This window comes from Coregonus clupeaformis, chromosome 12, assembly GCF_020615455.1.
Source record: "Coregonus clupeaformis isolate EN_2021a chromosome 12, ASM2061545v1, whole genome shotgun sequence".
In the NCBI taxonomy this organism is placed as follows: Eukaryota; Metazoa; Chordata; class Actinopteri; order Salmoniformes; family Salmonidae; genus Coregonus; species Coregonus clupeaformis.
This window is the reverse complement of record NC_059203.1, coordinates 52855500-52874782: the sequence shown is the minus strand read 5'-3', so window position 1 is coordinate 52874782 and position 19283 is coordinate 52855500. Positions and strand designations below refer to the sequence as shown.

The following is a 19283-nucleotide window of genomic DNA, read 5'->3' as shown; positions in this document are numbered from 1 at the left end:
ATCCCCGGGACCACCCATACGTAAAAATGTATGCACACATGGCTGTAAGTCGCTTTGGATAAAAGCGTCTGCTAAATGGCGTATTATATTATAAGTCAACCTTCATCAGAGATACTGTTGACGATATGGAAAACTCAATTGAAATCGTGTTAACGCCCTTTGTGTACGTTGCCCACGTGTCGTCAATGGGCCGTACGGTGCATTCTGGGAGATTCTGGGACAAGGAGAGCTCTCCTTCATGGTGTGAATGGGATTCAATTGGGCGCTAGCTCAAAAACCCAACATTAGCATACATTTCGTCAACAAGAAGTACAACATTATAAATCTTTTCCGAGATGTGAGATAGCTAACTTGTTATCTGTAATATAGTATAGCTTTGAAATCGTGACATTACGTACTTTCGAGGAATAGGCAGGTTTCTCGACACTTGGTGCGTTCAAGACAACTGGGAACTCGGAAAAATACGTAGTCAAATCATAACGTTAGTGATCTTCAAGTCGGAAAATCGGAGCTCTAAAAATAGGCCCGAATCCCGAGGTGGTATTGCGAGTTGGATGACCGTTGAAAACGATTTTTCCCAGTCGGAGCTCTTTTTTTTTCTGAGTTCAGTTGTTTTGAACGCACTTAGGTCAGAGATTTCCGAGTTCCCAGTTGTTTTGAACGCGGAATCATACCCTGATTTTGATAAAGGATTGCGTTACAATTGGTTTAGCATCCGCGTGACGCGGCATGACAACGTGAACGCAATTGGTCTGCTGGTGAGGCGTTATACGTTCCTCTATTCATTGTCCAATGGGATTCCTATCTCCTCCTTTCTCTAATATCTGCCTTCATCCAGGGGAACCGACTAATCTGATTGGCTCAATCTGATTGACCACTCTTGTCCAATCAAATTCGATAACGATGAGCTCGTCGTTGACTACGGATTCGAAGGAAGTCTCGCGTGATTTAAGATACGTAAATTATTTACGTCAGTCCCATGATGGCTGAAGATCCTGGAGGAACATTTTTCAATTGCTGTCCCAACTTTTTCTCTTTCTCTTTACCTCTGCTTGTCATAGAGACATGGCAGGACATACAGCCTCGATAAGAGGCCACAGACCCTTGTTACCGTCATGCCCAAGAAAGGGAACCGAAAACGGCTGAAATTTCGGCCCGGGGACATCTGCTCGGAGTCAGGTAGCTAGCTCGCTAAAGCTAACTCTTTGACCCGGCCGGAGGCCGCCGTCGGCTATCGGTGGTGCACAGAGTGGGTGGATCCTCGAGGACAAAGTCAAACTATCCGATTCTATTACCATCATTGATGATAAATAAATTGCATGTGCATATTCAGGAGGATTGCAATGTCAGAAAAATATGTAGGCCTATTTTTGGTCGATGTCAAGCATACCCATCAGAGGCGCATCGCAGAGTGTAGCTAGTCAGTAGCGGTGCGTGGGTAAAATCACAGGCAAGCCAATAAAAAAGCCATATTACATCCTATGTTGTGATATTTGCGTTGTTTGCTCAATAACCCATTCGTTCATACGTCACCGCGATATACAATAAGTCCGTGACAACAAACATACAACAGTCACACAGTGGCATAATAAATTCAACTACACAAACATTTGTTTCTTCACAAAACCGGAGAGCAACATCTCAGGTGAAGTCCACAAAGCAAATATTGCATGTAACAAACAGTTAAATTATCTGCATCATGGTGAAGCAAGTTAATGTTTGACAGTACTAAACAACTGAGCAAGGCACAAAGACAACAGGAACACTGCCTCCGCTATTCCAGCACCATTTCAATTTAAACAAAATCAACATGGCTATATAATACACTGAAAACAAATTTAAAGATACCAAAAACAATTGAGTCCAATCAGTGTTGCTAAATATCATGTGGCTGTCCATGGTTCTGATTTTTGTCAGTGTGCTTGCGTACATGTGTAAGAAAATAACAAAAGTTCACTCACCCTACTTGTAGACTAGTTGAATGCCAATGCCATCCTGCTCTCTTTTATGTTGGCAAAACGGTCTATGGCTCTGTCATACAGTACACTTTTAGTTTTAGTTTTCATAGGCTACCTAGCTAAAATGCTTGCTAGCCTAACTTCCTCGCATGGGCAAAAATTAACCACTTAAGTTAGCTGGCTAGTTAACGTTAGCCTACTAGGCTACATATTGAACTTCAATCGTCTCAGGCCAGTGGCACAATATATGCATTTATGGTTAGATCAGAATCGGCGTCATAATCATTGGCCTGTACATAGAATTAAGTCAAAACCACAACCAAATCCACATCTTAGGAAAGGGCCGATTTAGCAAGCTAGCTACTGCAGGACATCAACATAAGCAGACCAGAAACAGACACGTTTGTCTCACAATTATGATGTTTTGCTAGGATGTGATTTGACTGGTGTGAAGCCAAATCCAAACTCACCTCCCTTGGGGGGCGTTTTGCTGTGCCAGGATAACCCACAGTTGAGCTCAGCGCAAAGCTGATTGGCTAATTATTTTATAAAACATTTTATCAAGGGAGGCCAGATACTTGCTGGCATCAATCAATCAAATGCTACTGCAGCAACATGTCATACTCTTTTGTTCTGGACGGCATCAGATACATGGGCTACACGTACTGAGGCGCTGTTTCCCTCGGTCGGATGATTTCTCCAGTGAGATTCAGCCACTTGAGAATTTACGGACAATTATGAAAACAGAGCGACAAAATATCTTTTTTTTATTGGTCAAATATTTGGGAAAGCATGGCTTCCCTCTGCATCCATGAATACACATCACTGAGTGTAGTTAGACTTCTCATTGTCTTCTTTTCTCTGCTGTGTTCTGAGAAAAGGGAAAGGGCGCGTTCGAGGGGATCACTTTTGTCAAGCCAGTGACCATCGGCTTTCAAGTGTGTTGCATACTTTGTGCTTTCAAGACAACTGTGAACTCTGGCAAAAAAGAGGTCAAATCATGACGTCAGTGATCTTCGTGTCGGAAAGTTGGAGCTCTAGAAAGATGCCAGAGTTTCTGACTTGGAATTCAGAGTTGGATGACCGTTCAATACCATTTTTCACAGTCGGAGTTGTCTTGAACGCACTGAAGTCGGAGATATTGGGGTTGGAGACGTTTTTATTTCAACATTATAAAGAAAAACTTTTATAAACAATTGCAACACTGCCATGTTGCATTGAGCCTTGATGTTGATGTGTCCGACTTTTGGCTGTCGCAGATGCACCGCTCCCCTGACTTCAGCTGTCGCAGATGCACCGCTCCCCTGACTTCACTGCTTGACTTTCGTCTACAGTTGGTTGCTTTCGCCTTAGAACTCAAATGAGCCCAAAGAAAAGCCATGTTCGAGCCTATCAAATCCATGTTGCATTGTGGGTAAATTGTGACTGATTGACTGACTGATCTACAAGTAGTTATTTATGATGCAAGGTGATTTGTAATCAGTCAGTAGGCAGTCACCTGCAGTGTCGAACAAGCCAAAAGTGACTGACATAATGCCTAACCAGTGTTTTCAGGTCACTACAGACAAAGGAAAAGGGATGAGGGGAGAAAGAAGTTGTAGAAAGAAGTTGTTTAGGACTATTGAGATGCATCCCATGCCACCCTATGCTATTGTGTGCGCTTGGTAAACCGTATATTCTCCCCTCTCATGCAGTGACGGTCGCTGATTTCGCCAATGCTGACCCAGCCGTTGTGAAGTCGGGGAGGGTGAAAAAAGCTGTTGCCAATGCAGTTGAAAAAGAAGGTAAGATCATCAATCAAAATGCTTAGGTATGTCAATTTGTTCTACAGACATAGCAATTCATTGATAAACCACATTATTGTGTTTACTAACTTTCCACTGTGCTTGTCCTGCAGTGAAGTTGTTGTGTGGACTTGAGGCGTCGCAGGGTTCCCTACAGGAGGTGTTCTCGTCAGTGTCCAGCCTCACCGGAGACACCCTGGAGAGTAGCGACGACCTCGACCCCGGGGAGGATGGAGTGAACGAGCCTAAAGAGGCACGCAAGAAGAAAAACAAGAGAAGGAAAGGTACATCACCTCCTGCCTCTAGTCATGCATTTAAAGAGAGTTGAGGGCTGCATCTCATTCCAGAGGGTTGCTCCCTTCCCTCTGCCCATGTTCACGCCTTCACTGATATTATACAGTGTAACTGGTGTAACCCTCTCACCAGGCTCGAATTTGACTCTCAAGATATTACCTTATTTAGAATATCTGAACAGCATGGGATATTAGGTGAGAAGGACATCTCCAATAAGAATCCCTATTGTAAACTTGCTAGGGTGAATGACAAATAGGGTATTAACTTCAGATAGAATGATTATAGACTTGGTTATTGGTATAAGGATATGCTTTCCCATGCATTAAATGAAACTGAAACAGTAAATGACTCCACCAATACAACAGACATAAGGTTCAAGATCTATATTAATCAAATGTTCAATGTATCACATCAAAAGAAATACAAATTATAAACCCCAATGATTTTCCCACAACCCATGTCCAAATTATTTGCAAGCTTGCTTAAACCCTGGGCGCGCGTTGGAGCTCATAAAAAAAAATGACGACATACATAAAGTCCTGAAGTCCACCACACATTTGTAGTTACTCACTACTTGTAGATAATGCCTCAGCGAAAAAATAGTAGTTCCGTGCAGGTGTCCTCACAAGATCCACAGCGAACACAGCTATCAATGCAGCCAGTAATCCGTAGCAGCAACAGACATCCGTTGGAAACCCGAACTCGTTGGTCGTCACAAGCAATTCTCTCCAAGTCTTGCACGATGCTAGGCTAACCTCTAGGATGTCGAATGTCTCCACAATGTGACGGCAGCTTCAGTCTCTACTAGGTCTTTCTTAACGAACTAATAAACACTTTCTTATAGAAATAAAATCAGGATTTCCCTTTAAAACAAACTCTGTAGGTATAGTTTTGTTTTATCTTTATCGTTTCCTTGGGTCGTTTTTTCCTTCCCCAACGCCACTAACGTCTCTCCTCTTTCTCCTCTCAACTTTTTCCTCCCTTTTCTTCCCAGCAACCAGTCCACTCTCCCATTGGCCACAACTTAACAAGTTACCTCATTGGTCAAAACTTTAACAAGATACGTGGGAAATTTAAACTTAAAAATAAACCAACCTATTACTTGTACATTTTTTTTAAACATTGCTTCAAAAGAAATGCATTAATGACATTACAAATCAGGAGCTATTCGATCACCTTTTAAATCTAATACCAATGAATTATAACAAATAAACTCTATACTTGGTTTTAGCAAGGTATTACACTGGGTAGGTGATAGCAATAAGCTGTAAACTAGGCCTACTTGGAGCTATTGTGTTCACCTATCCAGTTGTCTCCGATCCGTACGGGGAAGTGAACAAGGATGGATAAGAGTGAACAACTTTTCTGAATAAAACACAGCCCATCGTTTGATTGACTGTCTGATTTGTTTTCCCAGAGTGTAGTGAGTGCAGTGATGGGAAGGACTACACAGTGGATATCTGGCTGGTGCTGGCTTCTTATATCCGTCCAGAGGACGTGTGCACGTTTGCTCTGATTTGTAGAAACGCCTGGACCGTCACCTGCACTGCTGCCTTCTGGACCAGACTATACAGAAGGTAAAGTTAGACCCTCTCATTGCCATAACCTATATTTGAGGTGGGCTCTTGATAAGTCTTGAATCCTGGAAAGTCAATGCACATTGCCCTTGACAACTGGCCCCTAAAGGAGTAGTAGCCTAGTTTCTTATTTACATATTTTCTCTCCCTCTCTCTATTCTCTCCTCTATCTCTCACTTTCACCTCCCTTTCTCTTTCTCTCCCTCCCATCTCTTTGTCTCTCTCTCCTTCCCTCCCTTTCTCTCCCCTCCCTCTCTATCCCCTCTCCCTCCTTCTCTTTCTCCTTCCCTCTCTCCTCTCCCTCCCGCTCTCCTATAGACACTACAGTCTGGATGCTTACCTGCCGTTCTGTCTGCAGCCAGACTCCATAGCCAGGAAGCGTTGTCTACGGGCTCGCGTGATTCGCTCCCTCTTCCACCTGTATGAGCCATTCAGCTCACACGTCTCCCTAAGCCCCGCCCTCCCTGAGTCCCCGCCCACCCCTCTACTCAACTCCAAGGTAAAGAATCAAGATGGCGCCAAGAGGGGCAACAGGCTAGCGGTTGTGCCAAAGGACTGTATGGTGTGTGGAGTTGTTTGAGGTTTTGGCCTTCTTTTTGGATCCTGAGAGGGTCTGGCCACTTGATCTGTACTATAACTCACTAATCCTGATCCATCAAGTTCTGGCTTTAATGTGCACTTGACACTTGTGCAATCCAATGCTAAGAGATGTTTTACCTGTTTTCTCCTCTGCAGTGTCTGCTGTTCTGGGTCAATAAGGTTGTGGGCACTCGACCTGAGCCCATGTGGGAGTTCAACTTCAAGTTTGTGAAGCCGGTATGTATTCATGCCGAACTGTCTGAAGTACACTAGTGAAACATGTTTACTTTAAATTTGAAGTAAAACATTTCATTGTAATGAAGGATACCATAGTTTATGTATGTGTGTCTCTCTCTCCTCTAGGTGGTGAGGTGTAAGGGTGGCAGTGCCAGCCGTGGTCTGCTGCTGCCCCGTCAGTATGAGGAGGTCCATGCCAACCCAGACTCAGACTGCTACCTGCTGCAGGTCACCACCCTCAACTTCATCTTCACCTCAGTCGTCATGGGGATGACCCTTTCCCTGGTCAGTACACCACTCACTCATCCTGGTTTTTACTCTGTTAAGACTCTGTCTCCATCCTTTACATTTAACATTTTAGTCATTTAGCAGACGCTCTTATCCAGAGCGAATTACAGTTAGTGAGTGCATACATTTTCATACTTGTCCCCCGTGGGAAACGAACCCACAACCCTGGCGTTGCAAGCGCCATGCTCTACCAACTGAGCTACAGGGGACTATCCATGAAGTTGCATTGTTAAAGTCACATAATGTGGTTGTAACTGATAGTGGGCCTGTTTTAGGAGAGGGGAACCTGTGCCTCCTTTCTATCTAACCCACTCTGTGTCTCTGTTCCCTCTCCAGTTTAACATCAACGTGAACGCGGACATGCGTCACCACAGAGTGCGTCTGGTGTTCCAGGACTCTCCCCTCCAGCAGGGGAGGAGGAAAGGGGAGCAGGGGGGGACACAGGTGGTGCTGGACCCTGTACACAGCGTGAGACTCATGGACTGGTGGCATCCGCAGTACCCTTCCTCCCCCTACACCTAGATCCCACCTCTCCTGTAGACCCCTCTTATTATCCAACATGCTCCACACAACACCCATTTAGTCCTAGAACTCACTGTAACCGTCTGCTCGTACACCTAGAACGCCCAACACCTCCTAACACCAAAAACCAACCACAGTACCCCGTCTCGCTGTACACCCAGAACCTTGCTTCACCTCAACCTTCAACAGCCCACAACACAGAGTCCTCTAGTGTATTCTTTATATTCCCCTACACCAAAAACCACCTACCTCCTCAGTACCCTAGCTCTCCATAGACAATCCCCCAACATTGCCTACCCTCGGACCACCCTATACGTTTATGTTGAACAGCTGTAGAGACTGTCATTTATTTTAATATTTCCTCCTTTCTGTAACTGCAAAATCTTCGTTTTAAGGGAGACTTTCGATTTCACGTTTTGATTTTACTATTCTACAGGCCAAAATGATGATTTGCTGCTTGCGTAATTATTTTATTTGATACCTCTAATCATTGGTAACTTTTAAAATTGTTATTTTTAAAACCCCAACTCCTGATTCGTCCCCTGTGTATCCTCCTCAGGAAGTAAGGTCAGATCTGAAAACTCTGGTCAGTTCTGGGGCCACTGCATTGTAGCGGAGCAGCATTTTATATCCTGTCTATGTGTTAGAGAATGTTTCTGATTGGGTTTATGAACACAAGGAGGCCAGTCTTGTAGGTAAACAATGATCAGTAGAAACATGCCAATCATGCTTAATTTCTAAAAAGGGGGGTATTTGAAGAATACCCACAGGAGACTGTATATCAGCTGTATTTCAGTTCTACTATTTACTCAATCATCCAATCAAAATGCTGTTAAGAACATTAGTGTTTGAATTTAGAAGTTCATTATCGTGTGTAGTGAAAAGCAAAGTTTTTTTATTGATGATCAGACTTGAAATTGCTTTATTGTAAATACATGTATAGCTGATTGACCTTGTGAAGGACATGTACAGTTGAAGTCGGAAGTTTTAAGTAATTAAAAGTAATTAACTCGTTTTGCAAACACTCCACAAATTTCTTTTGAACAAACTATAGTTTTGGCAAGTCGGTTAGCACATCTACTTTGTGCATGACACAAGTAATTTTTCCAACAATTGTTTACAGACAGACTATTTCACTTAGAATTCACTGTATCACAATTCCAGTGGGTCAGAAGTTTACATACACTAAGTTGACTGTGCCTTTAAATAGCTTGGAAAATTCCAGAAAATTATGTAATGGCTTTAGAAGCTTCTGATAATTGACATCATTTGAGTCAATTGGAGATGTACTTGTGGATGTATTTCAAGAACTACTTTCAAACTCAGTGCCCCTTTGCTTGACATCATGGGAAAATCAAAAGAAATCAGCCAAGACCTCAGGAAAATAGTTGTAGACCTCCACAAGTCTGGTTCATCCTTGGAAGCAATTTCCGAACGCCTGAAGGTACGACGTTCATCTGTACAAACAATAGTACGCAAGTATAAACACCATGGGACCACGCAGCCGTCATACCGCTCAGGAAGGAGACGCGTTCTGTCTCCTAGAGATTAACGTACTTTGGTGCGAAAAGTGCAAATCAATCCCAGAACAACAGCAAAGGACCTTGTGAAGATGCTGGAGGAAACAGGTACAAAAGTATCTATATCAACAGTAAAACGAGTCCTATATTGACATAACCTGAAAGGCCGCTCAGCAACGAAGAAGCCACTGCTCCAAAACCACCATAAAAAAGCCAGACTACGGTTTGCAACTGAACATGGGGACAAAGATTGTACTTTTTGGAGAAATGTCCTCTGGTCTGATGAAACAAAAATAGAACTGTTTGGCCATAATGACCATCGTTATGTTTGGAGGAAAAAGGGGGAGGGCTTGCAAAACGAAGAACACCATCCCAACCGTGAAGCACGGGGGTGGCAGCATCATGCTGTGGGGGTGCTTTGCTGCAGGAGGGACTGGTGCACTTCACAAAATAGATGGCATCAAGAGGAAGGAAAATTATGTGGCTATATTGAAGCAACATCTCAAGACATCAGTCAGGAAGTTAAAGCTTGGTCGCAAATGGGTCTTCCAAATGGACCCAAGCATACTTCCAAAGTTGTGGCAAAATGGCTTAAGGACAACAAAGTCAAGGTATTGGAGTGGCCATCACAAAGCCCTGACCTCAATCCTATAGAAAATGTGTGGGCAGAACTGAAAAAGCGTGCGCGAGCAAGGAGGCCTACAAACCTGACTCAGTTACACCAGCTCTGTCAGGAGGAATGGGCCAAAATTCACCCAACTTATTGTGGGAAGCTTGTGGAAGGGTACCCGAAACGTTTGACCCAAGTTAAACAATTTAAAGGCAATGCTACCAAATACTAATTGAGTGTATGCAAACTTCTGACCCACTGGGAATGTGATGAAAGAAATAAAAGCTGAAATAAATAATTCTCTCTATTATTCTGACATTTCACATTCTTAAAATAAAGTGGTGATCCTAACTGACCTAAAACAGGGAATTGTTACTAGGATTAAATGTCAGGAATTGTGAAAAACTGAGTTTAAATGTATTTGGCTAAGGTGTATGTAAACTTCCGACTTCAACTGTATACATGTTTGGCTGTGATAACCATCCATAATATCGTTCCCCATGTAAAGCCTGTGGATGCTGTCTGTCTGTATGTGATCGGATTGTTTGGCCAACTTCCTGCCTGCACTGAAATACAACTGTAAAGAACCCCTTCCATACTATCCTGTATTTCTCTATCAATACAAATGGGGTCTCCTACTATCACATGTTTGACATATGGTGATACCTACTTAAAATGTAGATTAAAATGGTGCTACTGTACAGCCTGAGGGATAAAGTAAAACAGGACTTAGTCCTATCAAACTATTATGTTTCCTTGACAATAGTGCCTTCTTGTGGTCAACTGAGGTAACATGGAAAGTGTAGCTACATAGATGCATTTGATAGATATTGGGGTAAAACCATTTGTACAGTTTAAACCATTTAAAAATACAAAGAAATCCCAGAGGATCACACATGAAATTGTTGAATGTGGTCCATTTGAATGTTTCTCCATGTATTGCAATGTGGATATTTGATTGTTGAATTACATAAAATTACAGCTGATGCGACATCCACAAAAACAGTAGGGTGAGGCCACATAGGGCCTAGGCTACCTGATTCATAATAATGGCCGGAACGGAGCAAATGGAATGGCATCAAACATCTGGATGTATTTGTTACCATTCCACTGATTCCGCTCCGGCCATTACTATGAGCCCGTTCTCCCCAATTAAGGTGACACCAACCTACTGTGATCTACCATCTCCCTCTCAGGGATATGATTTTTTCCCTCCCATCAGCATCAACACTGCCGGAGTAACAGAACCATGGATGACTTGGACTACTTGCTGAATGATTTTAAAAAACAAAAAACGGACCACATAAATCTCTAAAGTAAAAATCCATGTTTTTAATTTTAATTCACAATTAAAAACTTTACAAGGTAAAAGTGACTTTAACAACAACAAACCCCTTGACTTCTTCCACATTTTGTTACGTTACAGCCTTATTCTAAAATGGTTTAAAAAATAATAATAATCCCTCATCAATCTATACACAATACCCCATAATGACAAAGTGAAAAGGTTTTTAGAAATGTTTGTAAATGTATAAAATATCAAAACAGATACCTTATATACATAAGTATTCAGACCCTTTGCATGAGACTCTAAATTGAGCTCTGGTGCATCCTGTTTCCACTGATCAATCTTGAGACGTTTCTACAACTTGATTGGAGTCCACCTGTGGTAAATTCAATTGATTGGACATGATTTGGAAAGGTACACACCTGTCTATATACAGTGCATTCGGAAAGTATTCAGACCCATTGACGTTTTCCACATTTTGTTACGTTACAGCCTTATTCTAAAATGGATTCAATTATCCCCCCATCAATCTACACACAATACCCCATAATGACAAAGCAAAAACAGGTTTTTAGAAATGTTTGCAAATGTATAAAAAATAAATAAACTGAAATATCATATTTACTTAAGTATTCAGACCCTTTATTCAGTACTTAGTTGAAGCAGCTTTGGCAGCGATTACAGCATTGATTCTTCTTGGGTATGACACTACAAGCTTGGTACACCTGTATTTCTCCCATTCTTCTCTGCAAATTCTCAAGCTGTCAGGTTGGATGGGGAGCGTTGCTGCACAGCTATTTTCAGGTCTCTCCAGAGATGTTAGATCGGGTTTAAGTCCGGGCTCTGGCTGGGCCACTCAAGGACATTGTCTTGGCTGTGCTTAGGGTCGTTGTCCTGTTGGAAGGTGAACCTTCGCCCCCAGTCTGAGGACCTGAGCACTCTGGAGCAGGTTTTCATCAAGGATCTCTCGGTACTTTGCTCCGTTCATCTTTCCCTCGATCCTGACTAGTCTCCCAGTCCCTGCCACTGAAAAACATCCCCACAGCATGATGCCGCCACCACCATGCTTCACCGTAGGGATGGTGCCAGGTTTCCTCAAGACGTGACGCTTGGCATTCAGGCCAAAGAGTTAAATCTTGGTTTAATCAGACCAGAGAATCTTGTTCCTCATGGTCTGAGAGTCCTTTAGGTACCTTTTGGCAAACTCCAAGCGGGCTGTCATGTGCCTTTTACTGAGGAGTGGCTTCCGTCTGGCCACTCTACCATAAAGGCCTGATTGGTGGAGTGCTGTAGAGATGGTTGTTCTTCCAGAAGATTCTCCCATCTCCACAGAGGAACTCTGGAGCTCTGTCAGAGTGACCATCAGGTTCTTGCTCAGTTTGGCCGGGCTGCCAGCTATAGGAAGAGTCTTGGTGGCTCCAAACGTCTTCCATTTAAGAATGATGGAGGCCACTGTGTTCTTGGGGACCTTCAATGCTGCAGACATTTTTTGGTACCCTTCCCCAGATCTGTGCCTCTACACAATGCTGTTTCTGAGCTCTACTGACAGTTCCTGGGACCTTATATAGACAGGCGTGTGCCTTTCCAAATCATGTCCAATCAATTGAATTTACCACAGGTGGACTCCAATCAAGTTGTAGAAACATCTCAAGGATGATCAATGGAAACAGGGTCTGAATACTTATGTAAATAAGGTATTTCAGTTTATTTTTAATACCTTTGCAAACATTTCTAAAAACCTGTTTTCGCATTGTCATTATGGGGTATTATGTGTAGATTGCTGAGGTAAAAAAAAAAATCCATTTTAGAATAAGGCTGTAACGTCAAAAAATGTCAAAGGTTAAGGGGTCTGAATACTTTCCGAAGGCACTGTAACGCATTAGTAAACCCGCTACAGTACAGTGTACAGTCAGAAAGCAGTTTAGCAGTTACACCAATGGGCCTCGGTGGCAATAAATTAATAAAACCAAAAGCTTATATTGACTAGAGTTCCAGTGTTGGATAGCCATAGCCAGCTAGCTAACATAGCATCCTTCTCTGTTTGAGCCGGGTGTTTGTGTAGGCTAAACTAGCTTGCTGCATTTGCTAGCTAAATGTAGTCCTCCGGCTATACCATGGTGCTACCCTACAGAGTGCCCCTGAGGCTACTGTAGACCATCATTGCAAAACTGTGTTTTAATCAATTATTTGGTGGCGTGAATATATTTAGTATAGTTTTATCTAAAAATGATAACTTTTTTGTTTGACTATTTTTATTTGTTTGAAATTCACATAGGAGGATGATCCTCCTCATCCTTCTCTGAGAAACCTCTACTGGTTGACTCACCCTACTTGTAGAGTAACGCCAATGCCATCCTCCTCTCTTTCATGTTGATGAAACGGTCTATCATTCTGTCATAGAGTACACGCTTTTATTTTTTGCTGTCCAAGGCTACCCAGCTAAAATGCTTGCTCGCTAGCCTAACTTCCATTCATGGGCAACGTTAGCTAGTTAACATTAGCCTTCTACATGTAGCTACATATTGAACTTCCATCCTCTCAGGCCAGGGGCACCGCACAATGTATGAATTAATGGTTGGATCAGAATCGCCGTTATAATCAGACCACTGCGCCACTCAGGAGACCGTACGGGGACTACCAAAAACCACTGCAACAGAGTTATTGTAAAGTGTGGGAATAAGTTTATGCCAGATTTATGGTACCTTATGTTTAACCTCTCCCTTGTTAATTTCAAAGTCCATATGTTCATGACCCAATTCATGACCTCCTACAGACTATGCTTTGGCAAGATTTTGAGTGATGAAATAAAAGTCAAAATATTCTATACAAAAATATATTTTGAGTGGCAAAGACTCCAGTGGTCATAGATAATTCATAGATTCACCAAATCTCTATTATTATTCTATGTTTAATAGAGAATGCCAAGTGTGCAAAGCCATCATCAAGGCAAAGGGTGGCTATTTGAAGAATCTCAAATATAAAATATATTTTGATTTGTTTAACCCTTTTTTGGTTACTACATGATTCCATATGTGTTATTTCATAGTTTTGATGTCTTCACTATTATTCTACAATGTAGAAAATAGTAAAAATAAAGAAACCCCTTGAATGAGTAGGTGTTCTAAAACTTTTGACCGGTAGTGTACGTTCAACCTTTTGGCTGCTTTCTTGCTCCAGATAGATGGCCTTCAAGTAGAGAGACAAGAGGGGCGCTGTTTCAGTCACTCTGATGCTTTCTGCAGCAAGATACATTCAGCCTCTTGCGAATTGAATGAAAATTATGAAACACAGAGGTACGAAAGATGCATTATTTTTTTTGTCATTTTGGGGGGGGGGGAGCCTGGCTTCCCTTGGCATCCATTAATACACGCCACTGATTGCAACTACTGTGAAACACAGCCATTCAGTTTCAATACCATGCTATAATTGCAATACACACACATGTATTAGTGAGAGGGAAGGCAAGGGATGTGTGCAGCAATGTATGGTCCATTTAAAAAGAAAATTGTCGGGAATGTGTGACCATTAAAGCCAATCCTGGCGTAACCAAGTAAAGTACTGGGGTATAATCATTACTCCAAACAGTTGCAAAACGTTTGCAACATAAACTAGCGTTTCTATTGGACAGGTTCAGCAAACAGGGCGGGTCCTACCTTAATCTGTCCAATAGAAACGCTAGTTTTCGTTAACGTTTTGCACCTGTTTGGAGTAGCTTAATGATAACACCCCATGCATGCACTGACAGTCAACTCATCAGGCAGGCATAACGTCACTCCCCCGAAAATACCCCTGTCCAATAGAACTACTCCCCCTCAGAATTCCCTGTGCGCTCTGCAAACCCGTCTATTGGTTGCCGGAGTTGTCACAAGTGAACACAGGTGACCTGGGACGTGCCAAGCCCCGCTGACAACATCACAGCCAGCGGAACTAAAACAATCAGCAGCTGGAGTGCATCAGCCATTCTACTGAAATTATAACGACACACAAAGACGCCTTTTTAGCGTAGTTTGTGTGTGAGGATCCGAGCGGTTCCACCGACAGTATTGGAAGAGCCGCGTTGTTTCGCGAACCTGCACTCCCAACTTCGTATCATCTGACCTTCAGAGCGGGTAAGTAATATTCCACCGATGAACATTTCTGAGAACTCACACATTTTACATTTTAGTCATTTAGCAGACGCTCTTATCCAGAGCGACTTACAGTTAGTGCATACATTTTCATACTGGCCCCCCGTGGGAATCGAACCCAAAACCCCGGCGTTGCAAGCGCCATGCTCTACCAACTGAGCTACACGTTCACACCGCAATGTAAATCGCCATGGGCCAACTCTGGAAAACTCACTTGTATTTTTATTTTTATTAAAGTGGCTGATTATGCATTGTGTACCATAGTTTGCACTTTGGAAATATATTTCATGGTCATCTTGAAAGTCATTCAGCTCCAGCGTTCATGGACACTGCTGGATAAAAAGGCATGGGTTTAAAAAATGTTAAGTGCGTTGAAAACACATGTTATATTTTTTGCCTAATAATGAACAGTATAGGCTAGGTAATTTCATTATTTGTTGGATATTTGAGTTGGTAGTCTAGTCAGCCTATTCAATTAGCCTGTCCTTTTCCTAAAACATTGACAGCTACAAACATGGTATGATAAATAGTTATGCTATGTTTGTGCAATTTAGGGCACTTCTTTTTCTGAACTGTCAAATGCAAGTTCCTACCCAGATGCCGTTGCCATTTATGACCAACCTCTGGTTTCCGTGGGCATATCGTTGATGACACACTATCCAGAGCTATGCTGCTGCTATGTATAAACCGTGTTTGTGATACTCTGATACACCTCTTATATAACTAACTTTGCTGGAAAGCCTCGCGCTGGGGGCCAAACAGAGCTGAGCGAGCAGGCTGGTCTCACTAGACGTAACCATAGTAGGGTGGCCAATCAAAAACGCATATATTGACTAATGGGTAAAGTAATACTCCTCTAAGAAAAGAATGGACCAAACCTCATGTCTCTATCATCTGTTCAAATGTTATTCGAGATCTTACCTTTGTAGGATGGCCAAGAGTACAGCCTGGTCTCAGACTGTACGTAACATAGTAAACGTAAATCCGTGTCACCCAAATTAGTATGATATGTTATGTATGGTTACATAAGACTGAAGGCTACTTAAGGAGGTTATTTAAGGCAAAAACTAAAGTAGGGTGGTTGGTAGGGTATATAACGTGAATGTCGAGCAACCCAAAAATTGCTTGTTAGAATTTCATCACGGACAACTTTAGAATTTTAGCAACTTTGCAACGACTTAGTACTTTTGAGTTACTTTGCAACTACCTAGCATGTTAGCGAACCGTTCCCTTAACCCTAAACTTAACCCTTTAACCTAACCCTAACACCTTAACCCCTAGCCTAGCTAATGTTAGCCACCTAGTTAATGTTAGCATTAGCCACCTAGCCAACGTTAGCCACAGCAAATTGAAATTCATAACATATCAAACGTATTGCAAATTCGTAATATATCATACGAAATGAGGGATGTGCACCACAAATGAATACATACCATAGAAGTTTGAGTGTCCCAGATGTATTTACTATGTTACGTGTACCACTGAATCCAGGTTGTAGCAGCGAGATGGCACTGTCAAGTCCCTGAGCAATGCCCTCCTCCTCCTCCCTCCCCTTCTCTCTCTTTATCTCTGTCCACCGTGTGAGCCTGGTGGGTTATTTACATACTTACATTGTGTGTGTGTGCGCACGCCAGCATGTTTGTTTGTGTGTGTGTGTGTAAGATATCATGTTTGTGTTTATATAAAGAGGGAGGGTATTTTTACAAGTGTTCAGTACGTGCTGCGCTCTATGAATATATCTCACTGGGCTGTCTGATGTTTGCGTTTACTCTAATACACGCATGCCAAAGGCCTCTCATATCGAGTGATTTCCCATTATGGGTGGTGATGATCATGATGGTCTTCCAATACTTGACTGCTGCTCCCAAAGTAATCTGTTGGGTTTTACCTGTTTAATATTTAGGCAAGAGATACAATGGTTTATCTCTGTCTGTGTGTGTGTGTAACACATAAGGGGTGGAGTGTCAAAGGGCTAACAGCAGTGTACAGTTACATATCGGGATATAATTCTTTACAATATATTGTATCGTTTTGACAATATCAAAATATTATTTTTGCGCTAGTTGGCGGTACCTGTATTTTTCCTTCATAGCTTGTTATCCAACTTCTTTTTAGGGAGTTTTCACATATAATCCTCTTTAAAATAGCTGATCTCTGTCCTCTTTAAAGTGAACTCTGGGGTAAAAAAAAAAAGCAAAGGAACTCGGTTTCTTTGTATTCACACTGCCCTTCCCTTTGAATGAGGATTCAACTCTTTTGCCAGTTCACTTCAGCTATTTTGTGGTCCGAGTCCTCTTTGTATTCACATTGCTATGTTTAGAAAAGAACCAAGATCTTTTTCCAACATTCACTCAATGCACTCCGGGTTTTTACAAAGTGCGAGTGAGAGAGAGATAGACTCCATCATTCACCTCTCTGTAGTCCAGGGATTGACCGCAAGAAGCCCAAACAGATATAATATTTAACTAAAACATAATCATTTCAAACCTTGATACATTTAACATCAGTTGGAGTTGATTTTCCTGGTGTTTGAAAAAAAAAAAAAGTTTGTCCAACAATGAAAATGCCATACATACATACATACATACAGTCAGTACCAGTCAAAAGTTTGGACACCTACTCATTCAAGGGGTTTTCTTTATTTTTACTATTTTCTACATTGTAGAATAATAGTGAAGACCACCATAACTATGAAATAACACATGGAATCATGTAGTAACCAAAAACGTGTAAAACAAATCAAAATATATTTTAGATTCTTCAAAGTAGCCACCCTTTGCCTTGATGACAGCTTTGCACACTCTTGGCATTCTCTCAACCAGCTTCACATGGAATGCTTTTCCAACAGTCTTGAAGGAGGTCCCACATATGCTGAGCACTTGTTGGCTGCTTTTCCTTCACTCTGCGGTCCAACTCATCCCAAACAATCAGGTGATTGTGGAGGCCAGGTCATCTGATGCAGCACTCCATCACTCTCCTTCTTGGTCAAATAGCCCTTATACAGCCTGGAGGTGGTTTGGGTCATTGTCCTGTTTGAAAAACAAATGATAGTCCCACTAAGCACAAACCAGATGAGATGGCATATTGCAGCAGAATGCTGTGGTAGCCATGCTGGTTAAGTGTGCCTTGAATTCTAAATAAATCACTGACAGTGTCACCAGCAAAGCACCCCCACACCATAAGACCACCACCTCCATGCTTCACAGTGGGAACCACACATGCGAAGATCATCCGTTCACCTACTCTGCGCCTCACAAAGACACAGCGGTTGGAACCAAAAATCTCAAATTTGGACTCATCAGACCAAAGGACAGATTTCCACCGGTCTAATGCTCGTGTTTCTTGGCCCAAGCAAGTCTCTTCTTCTTATTGGTGTCCTTTAGTAGTGGTTTCTTTGCAGCAATTCGACCATGAAGGCCTGATTCATGCAGTCTCCTCTGAACAGTTGATGTTGAGATGTCTGAAGCATTTATTTGGGCTGCAATTTCTGAGGCTGAACTTATCCTCTGCAGCAGAGGTAACTGGGTCTTCCTTTCCTGTGGCGGTCCTCATGAGAGGTAGCTCAGCTGGTAGAGCACGGCGCTTGTAACGCCAGGGTAGTGGGTTCGATCCCCGGGACCACCCATACACAAAAATGTATGCACGCGTGACTGTAAGTCGCTTTGGATAAAAGCGTCTGCTAAATGGCTTTATTATTATTATTATTATTAGAGGCAGTTTCATCATAGCGCTTGATGGTTTTTGCAACTGCACTTGAAGAAACGTTCAAAGTTCTTGAAATGTTCCGTATTGACTGACCTTCATGTCTTAAAGTTGTGATGGACTGTCGTTTCTCTTTGCTTATTTGAGATGTTCTTGCCATAATATGAACTTGGTTTTTTACCAAATAGGGCTATCTTCTGTATACCCCCCCTACCTTGTCACAACACAACTGATTTGGCTAAAACGCATTAGGAAGGAAATAAATTCCAGTTGGGGAACCCTGGTGTAGTCCATACTATATATATATATATCTGCCATTTAGCAGACTAGGCCTATATGCAGTATATAATACCATGCATACAACTAATAACATATTGTAATATGTTATAACACAAAGTGGGACCCTGAGGACTGTTGCCTGACCCTCACCATTTAAGACAATAGGGTTCAAATGTCATTTGGTTAGGCCTGGTCAATTGGTCTATTGTCCATCTCACTATGTCCTGACTACACACCACTGACACTTCTATTTTAGAGGAACTCTCCCATTCTCACTCTGACTCAACTACTTTCACTATTGGGCGATTCCAGCATTATGGACATTAAAGTTGTGATTTTGCAAGCAAATGTAATGTCTCACAGAATAGGCAAACAACATAAATTACACTTTTGATGTGTGTGTCTATAGCAGTGATGGGCAACTGGCGCCCCCCTTTTGTAGGGCCGCTGACCAGTAATAAAAATAAAAAAAAGTTTTATTTTTAGGAACTCCGTCTGGGTCTCAACTTACTGTTGAG

The 19283-nt window shown here is 42.2% G+C and overlaps 3 protein-coding genes across 5 annotated transcripts in view; 2 read left to right on the top strand and 1 right to left on the bottom strand.

Moving 5' to 3' along the window:
* The window catches only part of LOC121577696 (liprin-alpha-4), a 163153-nt gene extending 159257 nt beyond the window's left edge, over positions 1-3896 (bottom strand). The window contains exon 1 of the mRNA XM_045223938.1: positions 3833-3896. The gene's annotated coding sequence lies outside the window, so the exon portion shown is untranslated. The remainder of the gene's footprint in view (positions 1-3832) is intronic.
* Positions 59-8261, top strand: LOC121577698 (transmembrane protein 183A-like). Its single transcript, XM_041891491.2, has 8 exons — positions 59-1179; positions 3653-3742; positions 3856-4026; positions 5454-5613; positions 5932-6112; positions 6349-6429; positions 6556-6714; positions 7054-8261. Exons 1-8 carry the CDS (start codon positions 1116-1118, stop codon positions 7237-7239), a joined length of 1092 nt encoding a protein of 363 aa, XP_041747425.2. The 5' UTR covers positions 59-1115; the 3' UTR covers positions 7240-8261.
* A 6260-nt stretch (positions 8262-14521) lies between these two features.
* Positions 14522-19283, top strand: part of LOC121577699 (transcription factor EB-like) — a 97485-nt gene continuing 92723 nt past the window's right edge. For 2 of the 3 annotated variants that reach the window (XM_045223927.1, XM_045223926.1), the window contains exon 1: positions 14522-14766. The gene's annotated coding sequence lies outside the window, so the exon portion shown is untranslated. The remainder of the gene's footprint in view (positions 14767-19283) is intronic. The other variant, XM_045223928.1, reaches the window with a different exon arrangement.